Genomic DNA, 23,361 nt, shown 5'->3' on the forward strand with positions numbered 1-23,361 from the left:
AGTTGCAACAGTGTGTACTATCTACAAGATGCACTGCAACAACACACCAAGGTTCCTAAGGCAGCGCCTTCCAGACCCACGGCCACTACCATCTAGAAGGACGAGAACAGTAGATACCTGGGAAAACCACCCCTTGGAAATCCCCCTCCAAGTCACTCGCCATCCTGACTTGGAAACATATCACTGTTCCTTCACTGTCGCTGGGTCAGAATCATGGAATTCCCTCCCTAACAGGACTGTGGGTGTACCTACACCTCGGGGACTGCAGCGGTTCAAGAAGGCAGCTCATCACCACCTTCTCAAGGTCAACTAGGGATGGGCGACACATGCTGGCTTAGCTGCTGATGCCCACAACTCATAAATGACTTTTAAAAAAAACATCTCATCTCACAACCATCCAGCTGGTGTGAGACGTTTCCTGTGAAAACGTCTCACTGTTCTCGAGTGAACAGTGAAAAAAATCATTTGCTAACAACCAATCAGCTGATGATCCTACTTCATTAGGTGTTTGAAGAGATCTGGTATGTCAAAAAATACACTCAAAAATTTCTATAGATGTACCGTGGAGAGCATTCTGACAGGCTGCATCACTGTCTGGTATGGAGGTGGGGGGGGGGGGCTGCTGCACAGAAAGAAGCTGCAGATGGTCATAAATTTAGTTGACTCCATCTTGGGTACTAGCCAACAAAGTACTCAGGACATCTTTAGGGAGCGGTGTCTCAGAAAGGCAGCGTCCATTATTAAGGATCTCCAGCACCCAGGGTATGCCCTTTTCTCACTGTTACCATCAGGTAGGAGGTACAGAAGCCTGAAGGCACACACTCAACGATTCAGGAACAGCTTCTTCCCCTCTGCCATCCAATTCCTAAATGGACTTTGAATCCTTGGACACGACCTCACTCTTTTTTAAATATACAGTATTACTGTTTTTTGCACTTTTTAAAAATCTATTCAATATAAGTACACTGTAATTGATTTACTGGTTTGTTTATTATTACTATTTTTATTTTTTTTTCTTCTCTTCTAGATTATGTGTTGCATTGAACTGCTGCTGCTAAGTTAACAAATTTCACGTCACACGCCGGTGATAATAAACCTGATTCTGATTGATAAGTATATAAAGGCCAAGCGTTCGGAGGACACACCACAAATTAACAGCGCACTGACTAAGTCCCTTTTCATGGTGATGAAATGCTTTCAAGTGAAATTGCCAAGATTGCAGAACAACTCAACCCAACCATTACTGACTGCTTCACTCAGCTGTGAAGATAATCGTTATGTATCATCCCATTATAGGTGGTATTTAAAGCAGCGGTCCCCAACCACCGGGCCGCAAAGCACGTGCTACCGGGCCGCGAGGAAACGATATGATTTGGTGATATGAAACGATACGAGTCAGCTGCACCTTTCCTCATTCCCTGTCATGCACTGTTAAACTTGAAATAACCTGCCAAATCACACATAAAACCATAACACTGACATACAGGAAAATCAGGAATGATATGATAAATACACAGCCTATATAAAGTAGAAATAATGTATGTACAGTGTAGTTTCACTGAACAGATCGCTAAAACCGATTTGTAGAAAAAAAATCGGCACGTAAACGCATGCGCACACAGGTGCCCGCGCAAGGCTTCATGGTCATGGTAGTCTTTCTCGGGGTAAACACAAGTGTCCTGGGATTTGACTGCTACTTTTGTCCTTTATTTGGGAGTGAGAAAGTTGGCAACCCTACTTGAACACCAACACCCCCCTCCGTCCCCCCGTCAGCCGGTCCTCAAGAATATTGTCAATATTAAACTGGTCCACGGTGCAAAGAAGGTTGGGGACCCCTGGGTTAAAGAACCCACGCATTCCGCATGCCAACAAAATTTTTTGTGGGTGCCATATTGGGCCCACGTTCACGACCTCTGATTGGGGAGGCTGGCTGGGGACTCAACAACAACAAAGATCCGTTTCCCCAGTCAGTAAAACCTGCTGAGTCAATATGGCATAAAGTCAGTGGAATCCATTTCACAAGTCTTGATTAACTACACCTACAGTATGGTGCAGAAGCCTTAGGCACCTATATATAGCTAGGGTGCCTGAGACTGTTGCACAGTACTGTGTTTGTCAGCTTGGAGTGGACAGCGAGTTTTAAAATCTGGCAGGAGCAAAGGATATTGGGAATGGCGAGGGTGGAGCGCCACAGGAGGGGTGAGGGACGGGTGGCAGAGAAGGAGTGTTGGGGGGTGGGGGGAGGGTTTGTGGCGCAGGTAGGCGAACCCAGCCCCGAGCTACCAAGCAAGGTCACTTGATCCTGAACAATTGGCTCATCGACCAGTGCAGAACGTCTCTCTGGTGCTTCCCGCTCCCTCCCCCTTTTCCCCAACCATGATTTCCCTCTCCCTGCACCCCCCTTCCCACTCTCAGTCCACAATAGAATCAGGTTTATCATCACTCACGTATGTCATGAAACCTCTATATTTTTTGTGACAGCAGTACAGTGCAATACATAAAATTACTACAGAACTGTGCAAAAGTCTCAGGCACCCTGGCTATATATATATATACCCAAGACCTTTTCCCAGTCCTGTAGTAAGTGTAATTTATTCCAGCTTCTCCTGCGGTTACTACAGAAATACAAAACACATTCCGGTCGCATTATACTCCAACATTTGGAGCTGGTTAGGGAGCATTAGTTATCCACAATTATGGCAATTGGAACAAGCTGTCTTGCCACTGTCCATATTCTTGCAGTGGTTTTGCTGGCTCATACTTCCAATAAGTTTGCTGTCAGCAGCTTCAGATAAACTTGCAGTGCAACACGCTTTGCTGATTGTATTCCTGGATTTTATGTGGACTGGCAGAAATCTTTGCTTTCTCTCTGTGTTGTAACTGTGATCAGAATCTCTGAAGCGACTGGATCTAGAAGTGTTTGGCAAAAAAAAAACGGGCGGCAGGCATCGTAATTGGAGACACTCTTGGAAGACGAGGCCTGCCCAATATTACACGGCTCTGTAGTGTAGTGGCTGGCACAGTGCTTGACGGTACAGGCAACCCAGGTTCAGTTCCTGCCGCTGCCTGTAAGGAGTCTGTACGTTCTCCCCGTGACCGCGTGGGTTTCCTCCAGGTGCTCCGGTTTCCTCCCACGGTCCAAAGACCTACCAGTTGGTAGGTTAATTAGTCATTGTAAATTGTCCTGTGATTGGGCTAGGATTGAATCAGGGGAGTGCTGGAGTGCGTGACTCGAAGGCCAGGAATGCCTGTTCAACGCTGTATCTCAGTAAGTAAATAAATGACATTTTTATATCCTAAAGCTCAAAGGTAACAGTAGGACAACTCTATAGTTACAATATATCTACAATGCTTGCTTTAAATTACCTGCTATAGTTGCAATGTACAGTATATACAATGCTTCCTTGGAATTACATACAATTTTCACACTCCAAAGTGAATGTTAGTCCCTCAGTTGCATTCATGCACACACAGACATCTGAGGTCGAGGTGGAGGGTTTCTTTGTTTGTGATTGAGCCCAATCTGCAGCTCCAGGAAGCCCACTGGTCCGCGCTGCAGTTTAAATTCCATCTGCAATCCGCATTCAAATCTGGAGAACGGCTGCTGTTGACATTAACATTTCCTGTATTCCATCCCCCCAGAATATGACCCTAACACTCTACCCTGGGCAAAGGTACTCAGGGTTACAGAAACGAGGCTGTTAGACTGAGTCAAGAGGCAGGGCAGGTGTGATCGAACAGAACAGATTCAAGGGGCTGAACGGTCTCCTATTTGTGTTTTAGCTGCTGGAAACCAGGCAGGTTCACCTTCATTCTGGAGGTTACTAGTTTCCAGAAGTGTTTTTTTTTCAAAATATAGTGTTGTAACACATCCTCCCATCCCAACTTTTCTTCTTTGGTTTATATGAAGTATGTGATTTTCAATCTGACTACCCTCACTGGTGGCGGGGTGGAGATGCGACTCTGCCAAAGGAGGTGTAAGGCGTTCCTTTCTACCGCTAGCCTACAGGTCACCCTTGGGCAAGGTGTAGCACTTGCTTAGCCCCCAGTCAGGGTCATGTGAACCATAGGAGCAGGTGGTGGATGGTTGTACGAGCAGCCGGTGCAGATCACAAGTCCTGGTTATGCGACCACTGACGCCAGGCAGACAATCTCTGAGGAGTATTGACAATGACTGGGGGTTACCTGCCTTGTAAAGACACTGCCCAGAAGGCGGCAATGGCAAACCACTTCCGTAGAAAAATTTGCCATGAACAATCATGGTCATGGAAAGACCATAGTTACCTATGACATATGAGACAGCACATAATGATGATGTCAGGCACATAATGATGATGTCATACGACATGGCAACAAACAAACAAACCCTCAATCCCATGTCACAATTGCTCCAAAGTCAAACGCCAGTGTTGATGCCAGGATCAATTTACTGAATCAAAGACCTGCACAGCAGAAAACTTAGCCCTTTTTATCCTGTCTCATTCTCACCAAACGTGATACCTATCGAAGAGTCATTTGCACACATTAGGCTCGCCCCCGTCTATGCCGTTCCCATCTCAGCAGTTGGCGAAACACCTTTTTGTGAGTGTATCTGCCTCCACCACCTCCTGTCGCAGCACGTTGCAGATATTCACCACACTGTGTCACAAACTTAGCTCTCAGATCTTCGTTACAGTTCATTCCTCTCGCCTTAAGCCTTTGCCCTCTGCCTTGGGAAAGAAGATTATGGCTATCCATCTTACCCTCGCCATTCAAAATTCGGCCTTTGATGTTGTATTCATAGTAATCTGGCCTACCCAGTCTCTCCCTATAACCATACCCTTCCCCCTCTCCAACCCCGCTCCAGGCACCACAGTAGCACGATCCTATTACGGCTCGAGAGGGCAGAGGTCAGAGTCCAATTCATCAGTGAGGAGTTCGCACGTTCGCCCCATGGCCACGTGGCCTTCCTCCAGGCATTCTGCTTTCCTCTCACAGTCCAAAGACGTACCCATTGGTTAAATGGTCATTGTAAATTGTCCCGTGATTGGGCTAGGGTTAATCGAGGGTTGCTGTGTGGTGCGGATCAAGGGGCTGGAAGGCCCTGTCGAAGTAAATAAATAAACAAACAAACAAGCATCCTTGCGAGTCCCTTCTCTGCTCTCACCACATCCTTCCTCTTGTGTGGTGACCAGAAGCACATGCAATACTCAAAGTGCGGTCTAACCATGGTTTTGGACAACTGCACTGTGTCATCACTAAAAATAGCCACAGGGATTCAAGTTGGGCGAATGGATTCTGGATCTGGCAGCTGTACACTCGGGTGCACTGAGTAACTAGACTCTGTTTGCTGAAAGATAGACTACCTGTGCCACACACACACACAATCTCAGCAGGTCAGGCAGCATCACTGGAGAGGAATGCATCAGCAAGGGAGATGAGGCTGAGTACAGGGCTACTGTAGGAAACTTTGTCACTTGGTGTGAGCAGAATTATCTGCAGCTTAATGTGAAAAAGACTAAGGAGCTGGTGGTAGACCTGAGGAGAGCTAAGGTACCGGTGACCCCTGTTTCCATCCAGGGGGTCAGTGTGGACATGATGGAGGATTACAAATACCTGGGGATACGAATTGACAATAAACTGGACTGGTCAAAGAACACTGAGGCTGTCTACAAGAAGGGTCAGAGCCATCTCTATTTCCTGAGGAGACTGAGGTCCTTTAACATCTGCCCGACGATGCTGAGGATGTTCTACGAGTCTGTGGTGGCCAGTGCGATCATGTTTGCTGTTGTGTGCTGGGGCAGCAGGCTGAGGGTAGCAGACAGCAACAGAATCAACAAACTCATTCGTAAGGCCAGTGATGTTGTGGGGATGGAACTGGACTCTCTGACGGTGGTGTCTGAAAAGAGGATGCTGTCCAAGTTGCATGCCATCTTGGTCAATGTCTCCCATCCACGATATAATGTACTGGTTGGGCACAGGAGTACATTCAGCCAGAGACTCATTCCACCGAGATGCAACACAGAGCGTCATAGGAAGTCATTCCTGCCTGTGGCCATCAAACTCCTCCCTTGGAGGGTCAGACACCCTGAGCCAATAGGCTGGTCCTGGACATTTCATAATTAACTGGCGTAATTTACATATTACTATTTAACTATTTATGGTTCTATTACTATTTATTATTTATGGCGCAACTGTAATGAAACCCAATTTCCCCCAGGATCAATAAAGTATGACTATGACTATGACTATGAAGGAAGAGCCAATGTTTCGGACCGAAACCCTTCTTCGGGACTGGTAAGGAAGGGCGAAGCTGCCAGAATAAGAGGATGGGGCTTAGGGGGAGAGAGTCCAAGTTGGGAGGGGGATAGGTGAAGCCAGGTGAGGGGGAGGGTAGGTGGCTGGGTGAAGGAGGGATGAACTGAGAAGGTGAGAGGACGAAAAAGTTTTCAATACGTATACTTAATGTCAGAGAAATGTATACAATATACGTCCTGAAATTCTTCTTTGCAAAACATCCACAACGACAGAGGAGTGCCCCAAAGAATGAATGACAGTTAAACGTTAGAACCCCAAAGCCCCCCCCATGCATAAACAGCAGCAAAGCGACGATCCCCCCCCCCACCAACGAAAAAGGCACCGGCACCCACCGCCACCTGAGGAAAAGGTTTGAAGAAGGAGGAATCTGATCAGAGAGGACAGAGGACCATGGGAGAAAGGGAAGGAGGAGGGACACCAGAGGGAGGTGATAGGCAGGCGAGGAGAAGAGAAAGGGTAAGAGAGGAACCAAATGGGAAAAGGAAAAAAGAGAGGAGGGGGGAGGGGACGGAATCACCAGAAGTTCGAGAAATCGATGTTCATGCCGTCAGGTTGGAGGTGACCCAGATGGAATTCAAAGTGTTGCTCCTCGAACCTGAGTGTGGAGTCATCGTGGCAGGAGAGGGGGCCATGGACCTGCTGTTTGAGTCCAATGTGATTTCATTTTTGACCCATTCACTACCCGAGCTCGGTCACTGTGGGGAGTAATAGACATGCGGCCTATTTAACAGAGCTGGAAGTCAGGCTCTGATCGCTCTTCAGGAAGTTTGCGAAGGAATCACCGGCGGACGGCAGCCTCCATGTAACGAGTGAACAGGCTGCCTGTTGAAGCCTCCGAATTGGTGGTTGGATGGGTGGGGGGGAGGTGGTTTCACCCGGGCAGCAAGTTCCGCATAATCAGAGAAGAGAATCTACTTCACACCCAGGTCCCCAGACAACGAACCTCTGAGCCGCTGAGGAGCAAATGAAACTGCAGCAACGTCTCCCAATGATTGCCGTGCCATGGGCGGAATGCAGTTGGTGGGTTGACCATGTTGTGTGCGATTGGTGGCAAGTCTTACACGGTGAACGGCGGGGCACTGAGGAGTGTGGTAGAACAAAGGGATCTGGGGGTACAGGTCCATAATTCATTGCAATTCGTATTTCTTACATTTATTTCCACCAAGTCCTTGTGTCCATCCCCGTCAACAGTACATCATCATCATGTGCTGTGTCATATGACATCATCATTATGTGCTGTGTCCTATGACATCATCATTATGTGCTGTGTCGTATGACATCATCATCATGTGCTGTGTCCTATGACGTCATCATTATGTGCTGCGTCGTATGACGTGAGCAATCACAGTCTTTCCATGACCATGATTGTCCTTGGCAAATTTTTTCTACAGAAGTGGTTTGCCATTGCCTTTTTCTGGGCAGTGTCTTTACAAGACGGGTGACTCCAGCCATTATCAATACTCTTCAGAGATCGTCTGCCTGGTGTCAGTGGTTGCATAACCAGGACTTGTGATCTATACCAGTTGCTTGTACGAACATCCACCACCTTCTCCCATGGCTTCACGTGACCCTGATCAGGGGGGCTAAGCAGGTGCTACACTTGCCTGAGGGCGTCCTGCAGGCTAGCAGAGAGAAGGAGCGCCTTACACCTCCTTTGGTAGAGACGTTTCTCCACCCCACCACCCATACATAGAGTACGGTGCAAAAGTCTTAACCAGGGTGCCCACGACTTTTGCATAGGACTATTGTCCCACTTCACCCATTCTTGCTCACGTAAACATTAACTTCCCACCCCATCCGCGGATCTATTCACCACACTGAGTACACCGGCCTCGTTAACCCACCAGCCGGCCGGCGGCATGGCAGCATCCGCACTGGTCTTTGAGGCGAGCAGTCCCGGGTTCGAACCCGGCCGGCTCCTCACACGCTTTCCATCCGCGCTGGGCAGAGCGAGAAAGGCCAGACGGAATGCTAAATTTACAGCAAGGTTGCAGCCCGAGGTGCGGAGAGGGAAAGCAACAATTAAACCACCAACCCACACATCTTTGGGGTGTGGCAGGAAACCAGGGAAATGGATCAGCCATGATGAAATGGCGGAGTGGACTCGATGGGCCAAATGGCCTAATTCTGCTGCTATGAGCTTACACACAGGTTCATTGGTTAATTAGTTGTGTGTAGGGGAATGATTGGGGGGTGCAGTTGATGGGATTTGATTTCTTTGGTGTTTGACAGTCAGCAATGATTCAGTAGGCCGTAGGCTCTGTACTCGTGCTGTACAAGCTAGGCCGGCATACCTCCGATGGGCCGAACCTCCTCCTGCGGTGTATTGCTCCGAAGTGCAGCCACAGCTGGTTTCCAGATGCCGCCAGCCAGCTGCAGACTGAGCAATCCCTCCACCCTTGCACCGCGCATCTCAGCTCAATTTCTAATCCCAGCCCGCCCCAGCCCAGGATCGTTGCCATGGGCTTCTGTACTGTCTCGCAGCCCCAGCGGATGCTCAGCCAAAGAAAGCAGCGACTGCAGCTTACAGTCGTCATCAGCCAGGGATCGAAGAGAGCAGATTCTATACAAGGCTCCATGTGTGGGCTATATATAGCGCCTGGACTGGTGGGGTTCCTCCCTGCGACGGAAAACATTCAGACCAGCGGAGTTTGGCCTGTGCCAGTTGGACACAGCATGGCAGAATCCCAACCTGCCTGCTCAGCCAGGCCCAAAGGCTCCAAAGCAGATTGCAAAGGCTGCACTTACTGACAAATGGCGTCTCCCTACCGGGGCGCAGATGATTGGGTCATTCCCCTGCCTGATGACCGCACCGAGGCAGATTTTTTTTTTAAGGCGCATCTTTTTCTTTTAAAAAAAGATCTCTCTATCCTCCCTTCCCGACAATTTTGAGCCGGTTCTCAAAAAGAGGTGAGTCTTCGAATAGAGCATCTCTGGGGAAAATTCGCTGATGTGCCACAACAAAAAAGACAGGGTCTCCCAGTGGCTGCACCTTTCAATATGACCCCCTCCACCCCTATACTGTTACGCCAGCCCACAGCCTTCTGTACCGGCTCGACCAGGCCGAGTTCAGGTTGCTGGATGTTTCGTCCGGGTAGCCCCCAACCTGGTGTCAAGAGCATCGCTTCATCCAACTTCTGGTAATATATTTGCCTCCCCCTGGTTTCCCATTAGTCATGAAGAAGGGTGTCGGCCTGAAACGTTGACTGTCTATTAACTTCCATGGATGCTGCCTGGCCTGCTGATTTTCTCCAGTGTCTTGTGTGTGTTTCCATGGTTACCTGCTCGCCCCTCATCTTCTTCTCCCTTGCCTTCATGTCCTTCCCGTCACCTCCCTCTGGTTCCCCTCCTCCTTCCCTTTATTGCATGGTTTTCTGTCCTCTTTTATTAGATTAATTCTTATGGACCCATTTACCTCTTCCACCTATCACCTCCCACCTTCCTCACCCATCGCTCCACCCCCCCTCACCTGGTCTCACCTGTCACCTGCTAGCTTGTGCTCCTTCCCCTCGCACACACCCCCACCATCTGGTTCTGGCTTCTGCCCCCTTCCTGCCCTGTCTTGACGAAGGTCTCGGCCCGATATGCCGACCGTTCATTCCCCTCCATAGATGCTACCTGACCTGCTGAGCTCTGTGTGTGTCGCTCAAGGGAACCGCAGCCTTGCCGTTGGGTTTCGAGGCTTGCGTGCCTCGTGGACCTGCAGAGCTATGTTGGCAGGAGTCAAGACTTCAAGCTTTGGCTCTTGGTGAATAGGTCAAAGGGTAGAGGCCAGACTAAGAGTGGTCCACCAGTCCTCTGGAGTCGGGGGTTCAACACAGGGCTAACAACCTCGACTAGTAAAGCAAAGTTGTTATGGAAACAATGAAGAATCCTTCTACATCCGAGTGTGACGGTATTCCTGAGCCTCCACCTGGGACTTGCGTGACTGACGATAGTGAAAACCGAGAGGAAGCCCCGAACACTGCCAGAGATGGAGGATCTTCAGTGCTGCCCAAAACGCTCGCAGTGTAACAGGCAGTAGGCAGGCAGGTGTTCAAGATTTTCATCATCTGCAGAATTTCATGTCCTTTCTGTTCTTGCTCCCTGGCCACCTCAGATAATAAATACAACAGCGAATAACTTTGGAATGAGTACCAGGATCAAGGACGATGATCATGAAGCAACCAGCTTTCCATCAAAAAAAAACTTCTCGCACTGGTTCACTAATAAAGTTCAGAGAAGGATGTCATTTGACAAACCTTAGTTAGGCCGCACTTGGCGAATCGAGTCATAGAGAAGTACAGCACAGAAACAGGCCCTTCGGCCCATCTAGTCCATGCTACACCATTAAACTTCCTACTCCCATCGACCTTCAGTGGGTCCACAGCCCTCCATACCCCTACCATCCATGTATCTATCCAAACTTCTCTTACACATTTAAATTGAGCTGGCATGCACCACTTGTGCTGGCAGCTTGTTCCACACTCTCAAGACCCTCTGAGTGAAGATGTTTCCTCTCGTGTGCCCCTTGAACTTTTCTCCTTTCACCCTTAACCCATGACCTTTAACTGTAGTCTCACTCAACCTCAGTGGAAAAAGCCTGCTTGCATTTACCCTCATAATTTTGTACACCTCCATCAAATCTCCTCTCAATCTTCTATGTTCGAAGGGATAAAGTCCCAACCTGTTGGCTTCTTCCTTTAGTTCAGGTTCTCCAGGTCTGGCAACATAAGACCATAAGATACAGCAGCAGAATTAGGCCATTTGCTTGACCGAGTCATCTCCACCATTTCATCATGGCTGATCCATTTTCCCTCTCAGCCCCAATCTCCTGCCTTCTCACAGTAGCCATTCACGACTTGACCAATCAGGAATCTATCAACCCCAACCTTATACATTCATAAAAATATCTTGATGACTCTTCTCTCATCTTTCTTGTATCTTTCCTGGAGGTGACCAAAACTGAACACAATACTCCAAATTAGGCCTCACCAAAGTCTTATACAACTTCAACATAAGCCTCAACAAAGTCTTACAACTTCCCGACTCCTGTACTCAGTACTTTGATTTATAAAGGCCTACGTGCCAAAAGCTTTCTTTATGACCCTACCTACCTGTTACGCCACTTTCAATGAATTATGGACCTGTATTCCCAGATCCCTTTGTTCTGCTTCACTGTGTGAAACTCTGCTTGCCCCATTACAGGAAGGACGTGGAGTCTTTGGAAAGATTGCCGAGGAAGCTTCCCAGGATTCTGCCTGGATTAGAGGGCAGAAGCTACCAGGAAATGTGGGACAAACGTGGAATTTTTTCTGCTGGAGCGTCAGAGGCTGAGGGGAGACCTGATTGAAGTTTCTGAGAGAGACTTAGATCAGTTACACAGTCAGAAACTTCTTCCCAGGGCTGGAAGTGCCAGGAAACAGGGCACACAAAACATTGGAAGTTCCTCCAGTACTTTGTGCGTGTGTTGTGTTGGCTTTCTCAGATGCGGATTTTCTCATGCTAGTCACTCCCTTTCACCTCCCGGTTCTTACGACCGTAACTCAGAGCACCAGAGTGAGTCATCCTCCCTTCTCCCCACAGCACACTGTACAGAGCGAGACAGACTACTGCGCTGTGGCAGACAAGAGTGAATTGTTCAGAACACAGCAGCGAACTCGAACATGCCCAGGGCTGTCAGCGAAGTTTCCACCAACTCCAGGTTACTCACAAAGTCAGCAACGCGGCACTGGGCAAACATCAGCTGAGTCACCCTTTACTTTGTTTATCTTTTCCACCCCCCCCCCCACCCTGGGGATAAAAACCCCGGCTGCTCTTTGCGTTGGAGCCTCGCAGAAAGAATTCCTCAGGGACAGGTTGAGTCCTGACTGTCAGCCGGTTGACGAGCACCTCGTTTCCCCCACCCCCAGCGCCCACGTGCCACCCTCCTAACTGCTGCCAGGATCTCCGAAAGCAGCCCCGCCTCCGGGCTTCTCCTGCCCTCGGTGCCAGCCTCGTCAACGCAGATAGCACCGACGACAGTCTAGTACCCGCATAACCGACAGGGCTCAACACCTACTCCGATCTGACTAACGCAGGTTGCACTAATTCCAGCCCGGAGGCAATTTGACATACGTCAACACCCCTCTGTCAGGATCGCCCAGACGCTTGTGATTTTAACTCTTACAATGAGAGGCAAGTTCGGTCCCATTTTATGTTAGTTAATTGGTTTTTTATTGCCACAGGCACCGAGGTTCAGCGAGAAAGCTTGTTTTGCATCGTTACAGGTCATTTCAGCACATCATCAGAGTCATAGAGAAGCACAGTGCAGAAACATGCCCTTCTGCCCATCTAGTCCATGCTAAAACCATTTAAACCGCCTACTCCCACCGACCAGGAGCATACCCCCACTATCCAGGTACTTATCCAAACTTTGCCTAAACATTGAATTTAGGCTCTCATGCACCACTTGTGCTGGCAGCTCGTTCCGCACTCTCGTGGCCCGCTGAGGGAAGAGGTTTCCCCTCATGTCTCCCTTAAACTTCTCACCTTTCACCCTTAACCCATGACCTCTGGTTGTAGTCCCACCCAACCTCAGTGGAAAAAGCCTGCCTGCACTTAACCCTATCTATACCCCTCATAATTTTGCATGCCTCTCTCAAATCTCCCCTCAATCTTCTATGTACTAGAGAACACAGTCCTAACCCATCCAATCTCAGGACCTCCAGACATCCTTGTAAGTTTTTTCCGTACTTATTTACATCTTTCGTGTATGTAGGTAAGCAAAACTGCATACAATACTCCAGATTAGGCTTTGCCACCATCTCATACAACTTCAACATCCCTTCTCTTGTACTCAGCACTATGATTTATGAAGGCCAATGGGCCAAGAGCTCTCTGCATTAAATTCCACCTGCCATTTTCCAGCTCATGTTCCCAGCTGACCCAGATCCCTCTGCAAGCTGCGTCAGTCTTCTTTGCCGTCCGCTACGTCCCCAATCTTGGTGTCATCTGCAAATCTGGTGATCCAGTTGACCACGTTATCAACCAGATCGTTGATCTAGATGACAAACAACATGTACCCACACCAATCCCAGCGGTGCACCACTAGTCACAGGCCTCCAGTCAGAGAGGCAACCATCAACTACCACTCTCTGGCTTCTCGCACAAAGCCAATGCCTAATCCAATTTACTACCCCATCTTAGACAGTACACAATAGACAATAGGTGCAGGAGTAGGCCATTCAGCCCTTCGAGCCAGCACCACCATTCACTGTGATCATGGCTGATCATCCACAATCAGTACCCTTTTCCTGCCTTCTCCCCATATCCCTTCACTCCGCTGTCTTTAAGAGCTCTATCTAACTCTTTTTTGAAAGAATCCAGAGAATTGGCCTCCACTGCCTTCTGAGGCAGAGCATTCCACAGAACCACAACCCTCTGTGTGAAAAAAGTTTTTCCTCAACTCCGTTCTAAATTGTCTACCCCTTATTCTTAAACTGTGGCCTCTGGTTCTGGACTCCCCCAACATCGGGAACATGCTTCCTGCCTCCAGCGTGTCCAATTCTTAATGATCTTATATGTTTCAGTCAGATCCCCTCTCATCCTTCTAAATTCCAGTGTATACAAGTTGCTCCAATCTTTCAACATATGACAGTCCCGCCATCCCGGGAATTAACCTCGTGAATCTACACTGCACTCACTCAATAGCTAGAATGTCCTTCCTCAAATTTGGAGACCAAAACTGTACACAATACTCCAGGTGTGGTCTCACCAGGGCCCTGTACAACCTGCTGTACCTGCATGCTTACTTTCAGTGACTGATTAACAAGGACACCTAGATCTCGTTGTACTTCCCCTTTTCCTAACTTGACACTATTCAGATAGTAATCAGCCTTCCTGTTCTTGCCACCAAAGTGGATAACCTCACAATTATCCACATTAAACTGCATCTGCCATGCACCTGCCCACTCACCCAATCTGTCCAAGTCACCCTGCATTCTCATAACATCCTCCGCACATTTCACACTGCCACTCAGCTTTGTGTCATCTGCAAATTTGCTAATGTTACTTTTAATCCCTTCATCTAAATCGTTGATGTATATTGTAAATAGCTGTGATCCCAGCACCGAGCCTTGCGGTACCCCACTAGTCACGGCCTGCCATTCTGCAAAGGAGCCATTAATCCCTACTCTTTGCTTACTCTCTGCCAACCAATTTTCTATCCATGTCGGTACCCTACCCCCAATACCATCTTGAATGCCGAGTGACTGAATCTTCTTGACTAGCCTCCCATGTGGGACCTTGTCAAATGTCCATGTAGACGGCATCCACTGCCTTGACTTCGTCCACTTTCCTGATAACTTCCTTGAAAAGGTCTGTAAGATTAGTTAGACATGACCTACCACACATGAAGCCATGTTGACGATCCTTAATCAGTCCATGTCTATCTAAATACTTATATATCCAGCCCTTTGAATACCTTCCAATGACTTTCCCACTACCGAGGTCAGACTCACAGGCCTATAATTTCCTGGTTTATGTTTAGAGCATTAGAGCGGAACAACACTGGCTCTCCTCCAATCCTCTGACACCTCTTCTGCTGCTAAGGATGAATTAAAATATGTCTGCAAGGCCCTGGCAATTTCTGCATTTGCCTCTCATAGACCCCGGGGATTTCTCCTCCCTGATTTGCCCCGGGACAGCAAATACCTCCTGGTCTGCAATCTCTCTCGGGTCCATGAAATTGATGCTGCTTTTGCCTCGCTTTTATTCAGTCTGTGTCCGTCTTCTGAGTAAGTACCAGTACAAAAAAAAATTTAAGATCTCCCCCGTCTCTTTAGGCTCACAACGGGTTACCATTCTGATCTGCCAGAGGCCCAATTTTGTCCCTTGCAATCCTTTTGCTCTTATCATATCTGTAGAACCCTGAGGATTCTCCTTCACCTTGTCTGCTGGGGCAATCTTATGCTTTCTTTTAGCCCTCCTGATTCATTTAAGTGTTCTCTTGCACGTCTTATACTCCATAAGCACCCCAGTTGTTCCTACCCGCCTCTATCGGTTAAGCCCCTCCCCTTTTTTTCTTAACCAGGGCCTCAAAATATCTCGAGAACCACTTGTTATCTTTACCTTTTATTCTGGCACGCACGTACAGGCTTTGTATTCTCAAAATTTCATGGTTGAAGGCCTCCCAGTCACCAAAACCACCCTTGCCGGAAAGCAGCCTGGCGCAAGCTGCACTTGCCAGATAATTCTTGATACCATGAAAGTTGGCCCTTCTGCAATTTAGAACCTCAACCCGAGGACCAGACCTATCTGTTTGCATATTTGCTTTGAAACTAATGGCATTGTGATTGCTAGATGCAAAGTGTTCCCCTACGCAAACTTCTGTCACTTGCCCCGTCTCATTACTAAAGAGCAGATCAAGCATTGCATGCTCTCTTATTGGAGCTTCTACCTACCGGTGAAGGAAACTTTCCTGAACACGTTTGACGAACACTATCCCATCTAGTCCCTTTTACAGTTTGGGATTCCCAGTCAATGTGTGGAAAGTGAAAATCACCTACTGTAACAACCTTGGGTTTCTTGCAACAGTCTGCGATCTCGCAACAAATTTGTTCCCCTAAATCCCTCGGACTGTAGGGTGGCCTGTAAAATAGCCCCACTAACGTGGCCATACATTTCTTAGTTCTCAGTTCCAGCCATAAAGCCTCAACAGATGAGTTCTCCAGTCTGACCTGACTGAGCACTGCTATGACATTTTCCCTGACTGGAAATACCACCCCTCTTTCTTTAATCCCTGCCACGTTGTTGCGTCTAATACAACAGAACCCTGGAATATTGAGCTGCCCGTCCGGCCCCTCCTGCATCACTAATGGCTACAATGTCATAATTCTGTGTGTTGATTCACGTTCTGAGGTGATCCGCCTTTCCTACGATACTTCTTGCATTAAAACATGTACAGCTCATAACACTAGTCGCACCGTGCTCAGCCTTTTGATTCCTGACGTTGTCCGGGGTCTTACCAACATCTACCTCCACAGCCTCTCCACTAGCTGGTCTGGCACTCTGGCTCCCATCCCCCTGCAACTCCAGTTTAAATCCCACCGTGCAGCATCAACAAACCTTCCTGCTGGATTATTAGACCCCCTTCAGTTGAGGCAAACTGTCCCTTCCATACGGGTCCCACCTTCCCTGGAAGAGAGCCCAATGGTTCAAAAATCTGAAGCCCTGTCTTCTACACCAGCTCCTGAGTCACGTATTAAACTGTATGACCTTCCCACTTCTGGCCTCACTAGCACGTGGCACGGGCGGCAATCCTGAGATCACAGTCCAGGAGGTCCTGCACTTTAACTTAGCACCCAGCTCCCTGTACTCACCGCGCAGAACCTCGTCACCCGTCCTACCCATGTCATTGGTACCTGCATGGACCTCGACCTCTGGCCGTTCACCCTCCCACTTGAGAGTGCTGAGGACTCGATCCGAGATATCACGGACCCTGACACCCAGGAGGCAACATACCATCCGGGAATCTCAATCTCACCCACAGAGCCCCCTGTCCGTTCCCCTATTGTATCCCCCATCACCGGTGTGCCTCCTCTCCCCACTTCCCTTCTAAGTCACAGAGACAGATTCACTATGACTATCCTTTGTTAGGTCATTCTCCCCCCCCCCCCAACAGTATCCAAAGTGGTATACCCGTTGTCGAGGGGGATGGCCACAGGGGTACTCTGCACGAGCTCCTTAACTCCTTTCCCCTTCCCGACTGTCACCCAGCTTCCTGTGTCCTGCACCTCTCTACGTGTCCTTTCTTTCACCCCCTCAGCCTCCTGCATGATCTGGAGTTCATCCAGTTCCAGCTCCAACCCCTGAACGCGGTTTGTTAGAAGCTGCAGCTGGATGCACTTCTCGCAGCTGTGGTCATCGGGGACGCTGGAGGCCTCCCTGCCTTCTCACATCCCGCAAGAGGAGCCTTCCACTGTCCTTCCTGGCATCTCTACTGTTCTGACTGAGCAAATATAAAGAGGGGGAAATACTCTGCTTACAGCTTCTTTTTTTTTTGCCTTTGCTGACCGAAATCTCGAAGAGCTAAAGCCTCAAATATCCACTCTAACTCCGCCACTCCAGGCCGCTGTGATGTCGGCCCCTCTTGCTAATCAATCCCGAAGGCTAATTAGCCGCAGCTCAAAGATCCAAAAACGGCCGTGAGTCACTGCCTTTTCTGCTCGACCAGCAAACCTGAGTGAATTGCGTCCCCTCAGAGCTTCTGATCCCTCCGACCGGCCGCTGCTCAGGGCGTCAGTACTTCGGGGAAGCACACACCAATCCTCACCGAGCGATCAGAAGTGGAAAGGGTGAGCCACTTCAGGTTCCTGGGTGTCAATGTCTCTGAGGCCCAGCGTATCGATGCAGCTGCGATGGCGCAACAGCGGCTTTATTTCATGAGGAGTTTGAGGGAACCAGGTCACCAAAGACATTCGCAAGTTCCGACAAGTGTACTGTGGAGAGCATTTTAACTGTCTGTTGGGGGGCGGGGGGGTAGGGAGCTACCGCACAGGGTCAAAATAAGCTGCAGAGAGTTGCAAACCCAGGCAGCTCCCTCATGGGCACCAGCCCCCGTAGTATCCAGGACATCTTCAAGAAGCGATGCCTCAAAAAGGCAGCGTCCATTTTAAAGGACCTCCAACACCCAAGACAAGCCCTCTTCTCACTGCTACCATCAGGAAGGAGGTACAGGAGGCAGTGAGGTACAGCTTCTTCCCCTCTGCCTTCCGACTTCTGAATGGACATTGAACCTGTGAACACTACCTCACTACTTTTTTTAATCTTTGCACAACTGATTTAACTATTTTATATTTATGTATTTTACATTAATTCAGTTTTTTTCCTCTATTATTATGTACAAAATTGTACTGCTGCCACAAGGTTAACAAGTTTCACAACATATGCCAGTGATATTTACAGACATCCCACCTCTCCCGGAAGTTCCGGGAGTCTCCTGCATATTGATAGTGGCTCCCTGATGCCCGCAAATTATATACAATGTCCCGGAAATCAATTATTTTGAAAGCGACTATGAGAGAGAGAGAGAGAGAGTGTGCCATGGGAGAGTGTTCCAAAAAAAGAAAATATAAAACGTACATCACCCCAGACTACCCTAAAGTGTACCCCTGCCTAATAGGGGTCAAAATAATGACAGTGTTGCTCGCTGCACTGTTTGCAACAGTGACTTTTCTATTGCCCAGAGTGGGTTAAGACTGTAAAAGACATGTTGAGGTGAGTTTAACAGGTGTCATTCGTTCATTAGCATAGCTAGCTGGCTGGCTAGCTGCTCAGGAGCTACTCTATTGCAGACATCCCACCTCTCCCAGAAGTTCCGGGAGTCTCCCGCAAATTGATGATGCCACCTCCCTGAAATGAGTTTTTGCAGGGTGGTAGGTCTGTATTTAACTTGATTCTGATTCCAAATGCAGAATAGCATCAAGAACATAAACACGCCCCCACCCCCTTGACATGTCAGTCATTTTGGTGTCCTTTGACCTCCAAGCCCATTGGGCAGCGAGCTGGGCTACTTTCTATTGGACAACGCAGGACCCTCAGGTGATCCAATAGAAAAAGGTCTGGACAACAAGGCAGAGTTATCCAGGTAACCAAAGAGAATTGACAGGTTTGCTCCGGCAGAAAGAATCACAGGCATTTTACCCATCTTCAGTTTGTCCCAAAGGACTTCTCAGCCAATCAAACGCAGGAGAAAGCACTGAGCTAAAGATTCTGCCTGTGTTGGAAATCCTAAGCGACACTTGTCAAAATGCTGGCGAAACTCAGCAAATCGGGCATCTATGGAGGGGGATAAACAGTGGACATTTCGGACTGAGATACTTATTTGTGGGGGGGCGGCAGAAGCTAAAATAAGAGAGAGAGAGAGAGAGAGAGAGAAGCTGGCAGGTGATAGGTGAGGCCAGGTGAGGGGAGAACGTGGGTGCGTGGGAGAGGATAGATGATGAAGTGAGAAACTGGGAGGTGATGGGCGGAAGAAGAAGGAATCTGACGGGACAGTGGATCATGGAAATAAAAATGAAGAAGATGATGGTCAGGGAGGAGGGGAGAAGGGCAGAGAGAGTAACCAGAACGGAGAATGGAAAGAGTGAGGAGAGGAGGGGGAGAATTATTGGAAGTTGGAGCAACTTTCCATTTCAGTCCCTGGACCGAAACATTGACTGTTTATTCCCCTCCATCGACGCAGCCTGACCCACTGAATTCCTCCAGTGTTTTGTGTGTGTTACTCAAGACATCCAGCACTTGCAGAATCTCCTGCCTCTGGAAGAGATCCAGAGTTCTGGCTGTTGTGGCTGGAGATGATGCAATTCCCACCGTGGGTTAGGGTTACCTCATAGAGTTCGACCCGCTGCTCCGTCATAGACACACCAGACCTAGCGACCCGAAAGAGTCGGAACTCGGCTCGGTGGATGGCATCCTCAGTGACGTTCAGCGAGATGTTGAACTTGTAGATTTTGTACGGGGAATCGTCTACAGGGAAGCAGAGAGTCGGGTGGTCAGAACACGGCATTACCACCGGTTTACAACAGCTTGACTGAGAGACAAGGAGCTTCATTGTCCTTGTTAGTGCATCACCACACAGTCCCACTACAAACACTCTCAGCGTGCAGAGAGCAGGGATTAAACGCAGAATTAGCTCCCTCCGCACCGTCCCATCGCTCACTCCCGGGGTCAGACACAGAGTGAAACTCCCTCCACACCGTCCCATCACACACTCCCGGGGTCAGACACAGAGTGAAACTCCCTCCGCACCGTCCCATCACACACTCCCGGGGTCAGACACGCAGAGTGAAGCTCCCTCCGCACCGTCCCATCACACACTCCTGGGGTCAGACACAGAGTGAATCTCCCTCCACACCGTCCCATCACACACTCCCGGGGTCAGACACAGAGTGAATCTCCCTCCACACTGTCCCATCACACACTCCCGGGGTCAGACACAGAGTGAAACTCCCTCCGCACCGTCCCATCACACACTCCCGGGTTCAGACACAGAGTGAAGGTCTCTCCACACCGTCCCATCACACACTCCCGCGATCAGATACTCAGTGAAGCTAGCTGCACACTGTCCCATCTACACAGAATGAAGCTCCCTTGCTCTGTGTCGAACCCTTGGAGTCTGTGATCACCCTTTCAGGACATGGGCTAGATACAGAGTGTAGCTCCCCGACACTGTCCCATCAGACACTCCCAAGACAGGCTCAACATTTTCCCCAGAGGTACAAACAGCAGATTCCTTAAGGTTGTCATAGCCAGGGGCTCTAATGGGGACCAGCTCCCACCACCGATTAAATGCTCCCAATGGCGTGTGTCTCAACTAGCCTCTGACAACCAAGTCCAACTCCTAGTCTTCACCTGTGGCCCGGCAGAGGTGTCTACTGACAGGAGGAGAGGCAAGGGTGGCTTACTGGCTCCCTAAAACCAGTCGTTTTAAGTCGCTCCTTAAAACCAGTCGTGGTTGGCAGCTCGTCTAGGAGAAGGAAAACTCTGATCTCAAACCTCCGCTGCCTTGCGGCTGTACCCACTCACGGGGAAGGCTTCGGGAGTAAATCCTGAGGGAAAAACCCGGAGCTGAAGTCCCTGAGGCAGCCCTACATTGAGTTCAACGCTGACTGGCCGCTCCTGGTGCCAAACTGTATCGGTCCCTGCCGTTCCTTTGGGTGGAGAGGAGGAACCTGCTACCTGGGCAACAGCTCGCTCTCCATATCGTACTGCCCGGGCTGGCGTATCCAGACAGCCACGGCGCAATGTCCACGGTCGACCCTGACCGACGGGGGCCTCAATCACTCACTCACAAACAGCTGTATCCAAAACTAACAAGAGGAAGATATTTTAATTCCGATGGCCTCTTTTCAGAACAATCAATTGCAACCACTGTTATTATTAAGACAAATAATCAAAGTTCAAAGTTCAATGCGAATTTATTATCCGAGTACTGCACACACACGTCACCGTTACCAACCCCGAGATTCATTTTCCTGCGGGCATTCTCAATAAATCCAAATAACCAAAATAGAGTCAGTGAAAGGCCACACCAACTGGTGTTCGAAAGCTGTGCAAATACAAAGAGAAATAGTAATAAATATATAGGCATCCGTTAGTCTCATGAGACCATGGATTTGCGCCTTGGAAGGTTTCCAGGGCGCAGGCCTGGGTAAGGTTGTATGGAAGACCGGCAGTTGCCCATGCTGCAAGTCTCCCCTCTCCACGACACCGATGTTGTCCAAGGGAAGGGCACTAGGACCCATACAGCTTGGCACCAGTGTCGTCGCAGAGCAATGTGTGATTAAGTGCCTTGCTCAAGGGCACACAAATGAACAGTAAGTATCGAGAACATGAGACGAACAGTCCTTTAAAGTGAGTCCATTCATTGTGGGAACATTTCGGTGGGGGGGGGGGGCGAGTGAAGTTATCCGCTCTGGTTCAGGTGCCTAATGGCGGAGGGGTAGTAACTGTTCCTGAACGTGGTAACGTAGGTCCTGAGGCTCTTGTACCTTCTCCCTGATGGCAGCAGTGAAAAGAGAGCTTGTCCCGATTGGGGTGGGGGGGTCCCTGATAATAGATAAAGTGGATGTGGAGAGGGTGTTTCCTATGGTGGGGGAGTCTAAGACCAGAGGACACAGCCTCAGAATAGAGGGACGCCCTGTTGGAACGGAGACAAGGAGGAATTTCTTCAGCCAGAGTGCAGTGAATCTGTGGGATTCTGCACAGGCAGCTGTGGAGGGCAGGTAAGAGGTCAGGGCATGAAGGGACACGAGGAGAAGGCAGCAGACTGGGGCTGAGAGGGGAAATGCATCAGCTTTGATGAAATGGAGCAGACTCAATGGGCCAAATGGCCTAATTTTGGCTGCTATGGTCTGATACCGTTTCCTCGTGTGTGTAACAGTATCCCTAAATATTAATGCAATAAAAATCACGAGAAAATCCCCTGACACTGTCCTTTCAATATTGTTCTGGCCCACGGCTCTACGCTGGGCCTGTCCTGTAACCAGAGATCCCCAGCAGTGACTCTGCAAAATGGCATTTGTTCACTTTGCTTCCTCTCTGACGGGGTGGGAACCGAACTGAACGGAGCTTCCTTCGTCCCTGTCCCAGAAGTGAGAACTCAGCAACTTCCCTCTCACACCTACGTGCCTGCTCGTCGAAGCTGTCACTGAACCGCTGACGACCCCCACCCCCCCCCACCTTCCTGTGGCAGCTTACAGGAAGGCCAAGGGTGCACAGCAGGGGAAGTGAAACCACTGTCAGTTAGCAGCACAGAAAGCACACAGTCACTCACTGAAACACCAGCCATCCCGTCGCCTCGGGATCCAGATTAATTATCATTCAACTGGACGTGAATACAGGCAAACGAGATGGTGTTATTCCGAGGTCAAAGTTCACAACACAGTAACAACAATCATACACAGCACTACGGGCACAGGCAACACATAGACAGCAGTAAAACACCACCCACTCCCAGGACAGGGTCAGCACGGGTTAGATACAGAGTGAATCTCCCTCTACACTGTCCCATCACACACTCCCAGGACAGGGACAGTACAGGTTAGATACAGAGTGGATCTCCCTCTACACCGTCCCATCACACACTCCCAGGACAGGGTCAGCACGGGTTAGATACAGAGTGAATCTCCCTCTACACTGTCCCATCACACACTCCCAGGACAGGGTCAGCACGGGTTAGATACAGAGTGAATCTCCCTCTACACTGTCCCATCACACACTCCCAGGACAGGGACAGCACGGGTTAGATACAGAGTGAATCTCCCTCTACACTGTCCCATCACACACTCCCAGGACAGGGACAGCACGGGTTAGATACAGAGTGAATCTCCCTCTACACTGTCCCATCACACACTCCCAGGACAGGGACAACATGGGTTAGATACAGAGTGAATCTCCCTCTACACTGTCCCATCACACACTCCCAGGACAAGGACAGTGTGGGTTAGATACAGAGTGAAGCTCCCTCTACACTGTCCCATCACACACTCCCAGGACAGGGACAACATGGGTTAGATACAGAGTGAATCTCCCTCTACACTG

At 49.3% G+C, this 23,361-nt stretch overlaps 1 protein-coding gene across 1 annotated transcript in view; it reads right to left on the minus strand.

The window, feature by feature from the left end:
• Positions 1-23,361, minus strand: part of LOC140203815 (transforming growth factor beta-1 proprotein-like) — an 83,614-nt gene that overhangs the window by 31,901 nt on the left and 28,352 nt on the right. Inside the window, exon 2 of the mRNA XM_072269903.1 lies at positions 19,646-19,785. Within this exon, the coding sequence (XP_072126004.1) occupies positions 19,646-19,785 (140 nt within the window). The remainder of the gene's footprint in view (positions 1-19,645; positions 19,786-23,361) is intronic.

This window comes from Mobula birostris, chromosome 10 (genome assembly GCF_030028105.1).
Source record: "Mobula birostris isolate sMobBir1 chromosome 10, sMobBir1.hap1, whole genome shotgun sequence".
NCBI lineage: Eukaryota > Metazoa > Chordata > Chondrichthyes > Myliobatiformes > Myliobatidae > Mobula > Mobula birostris.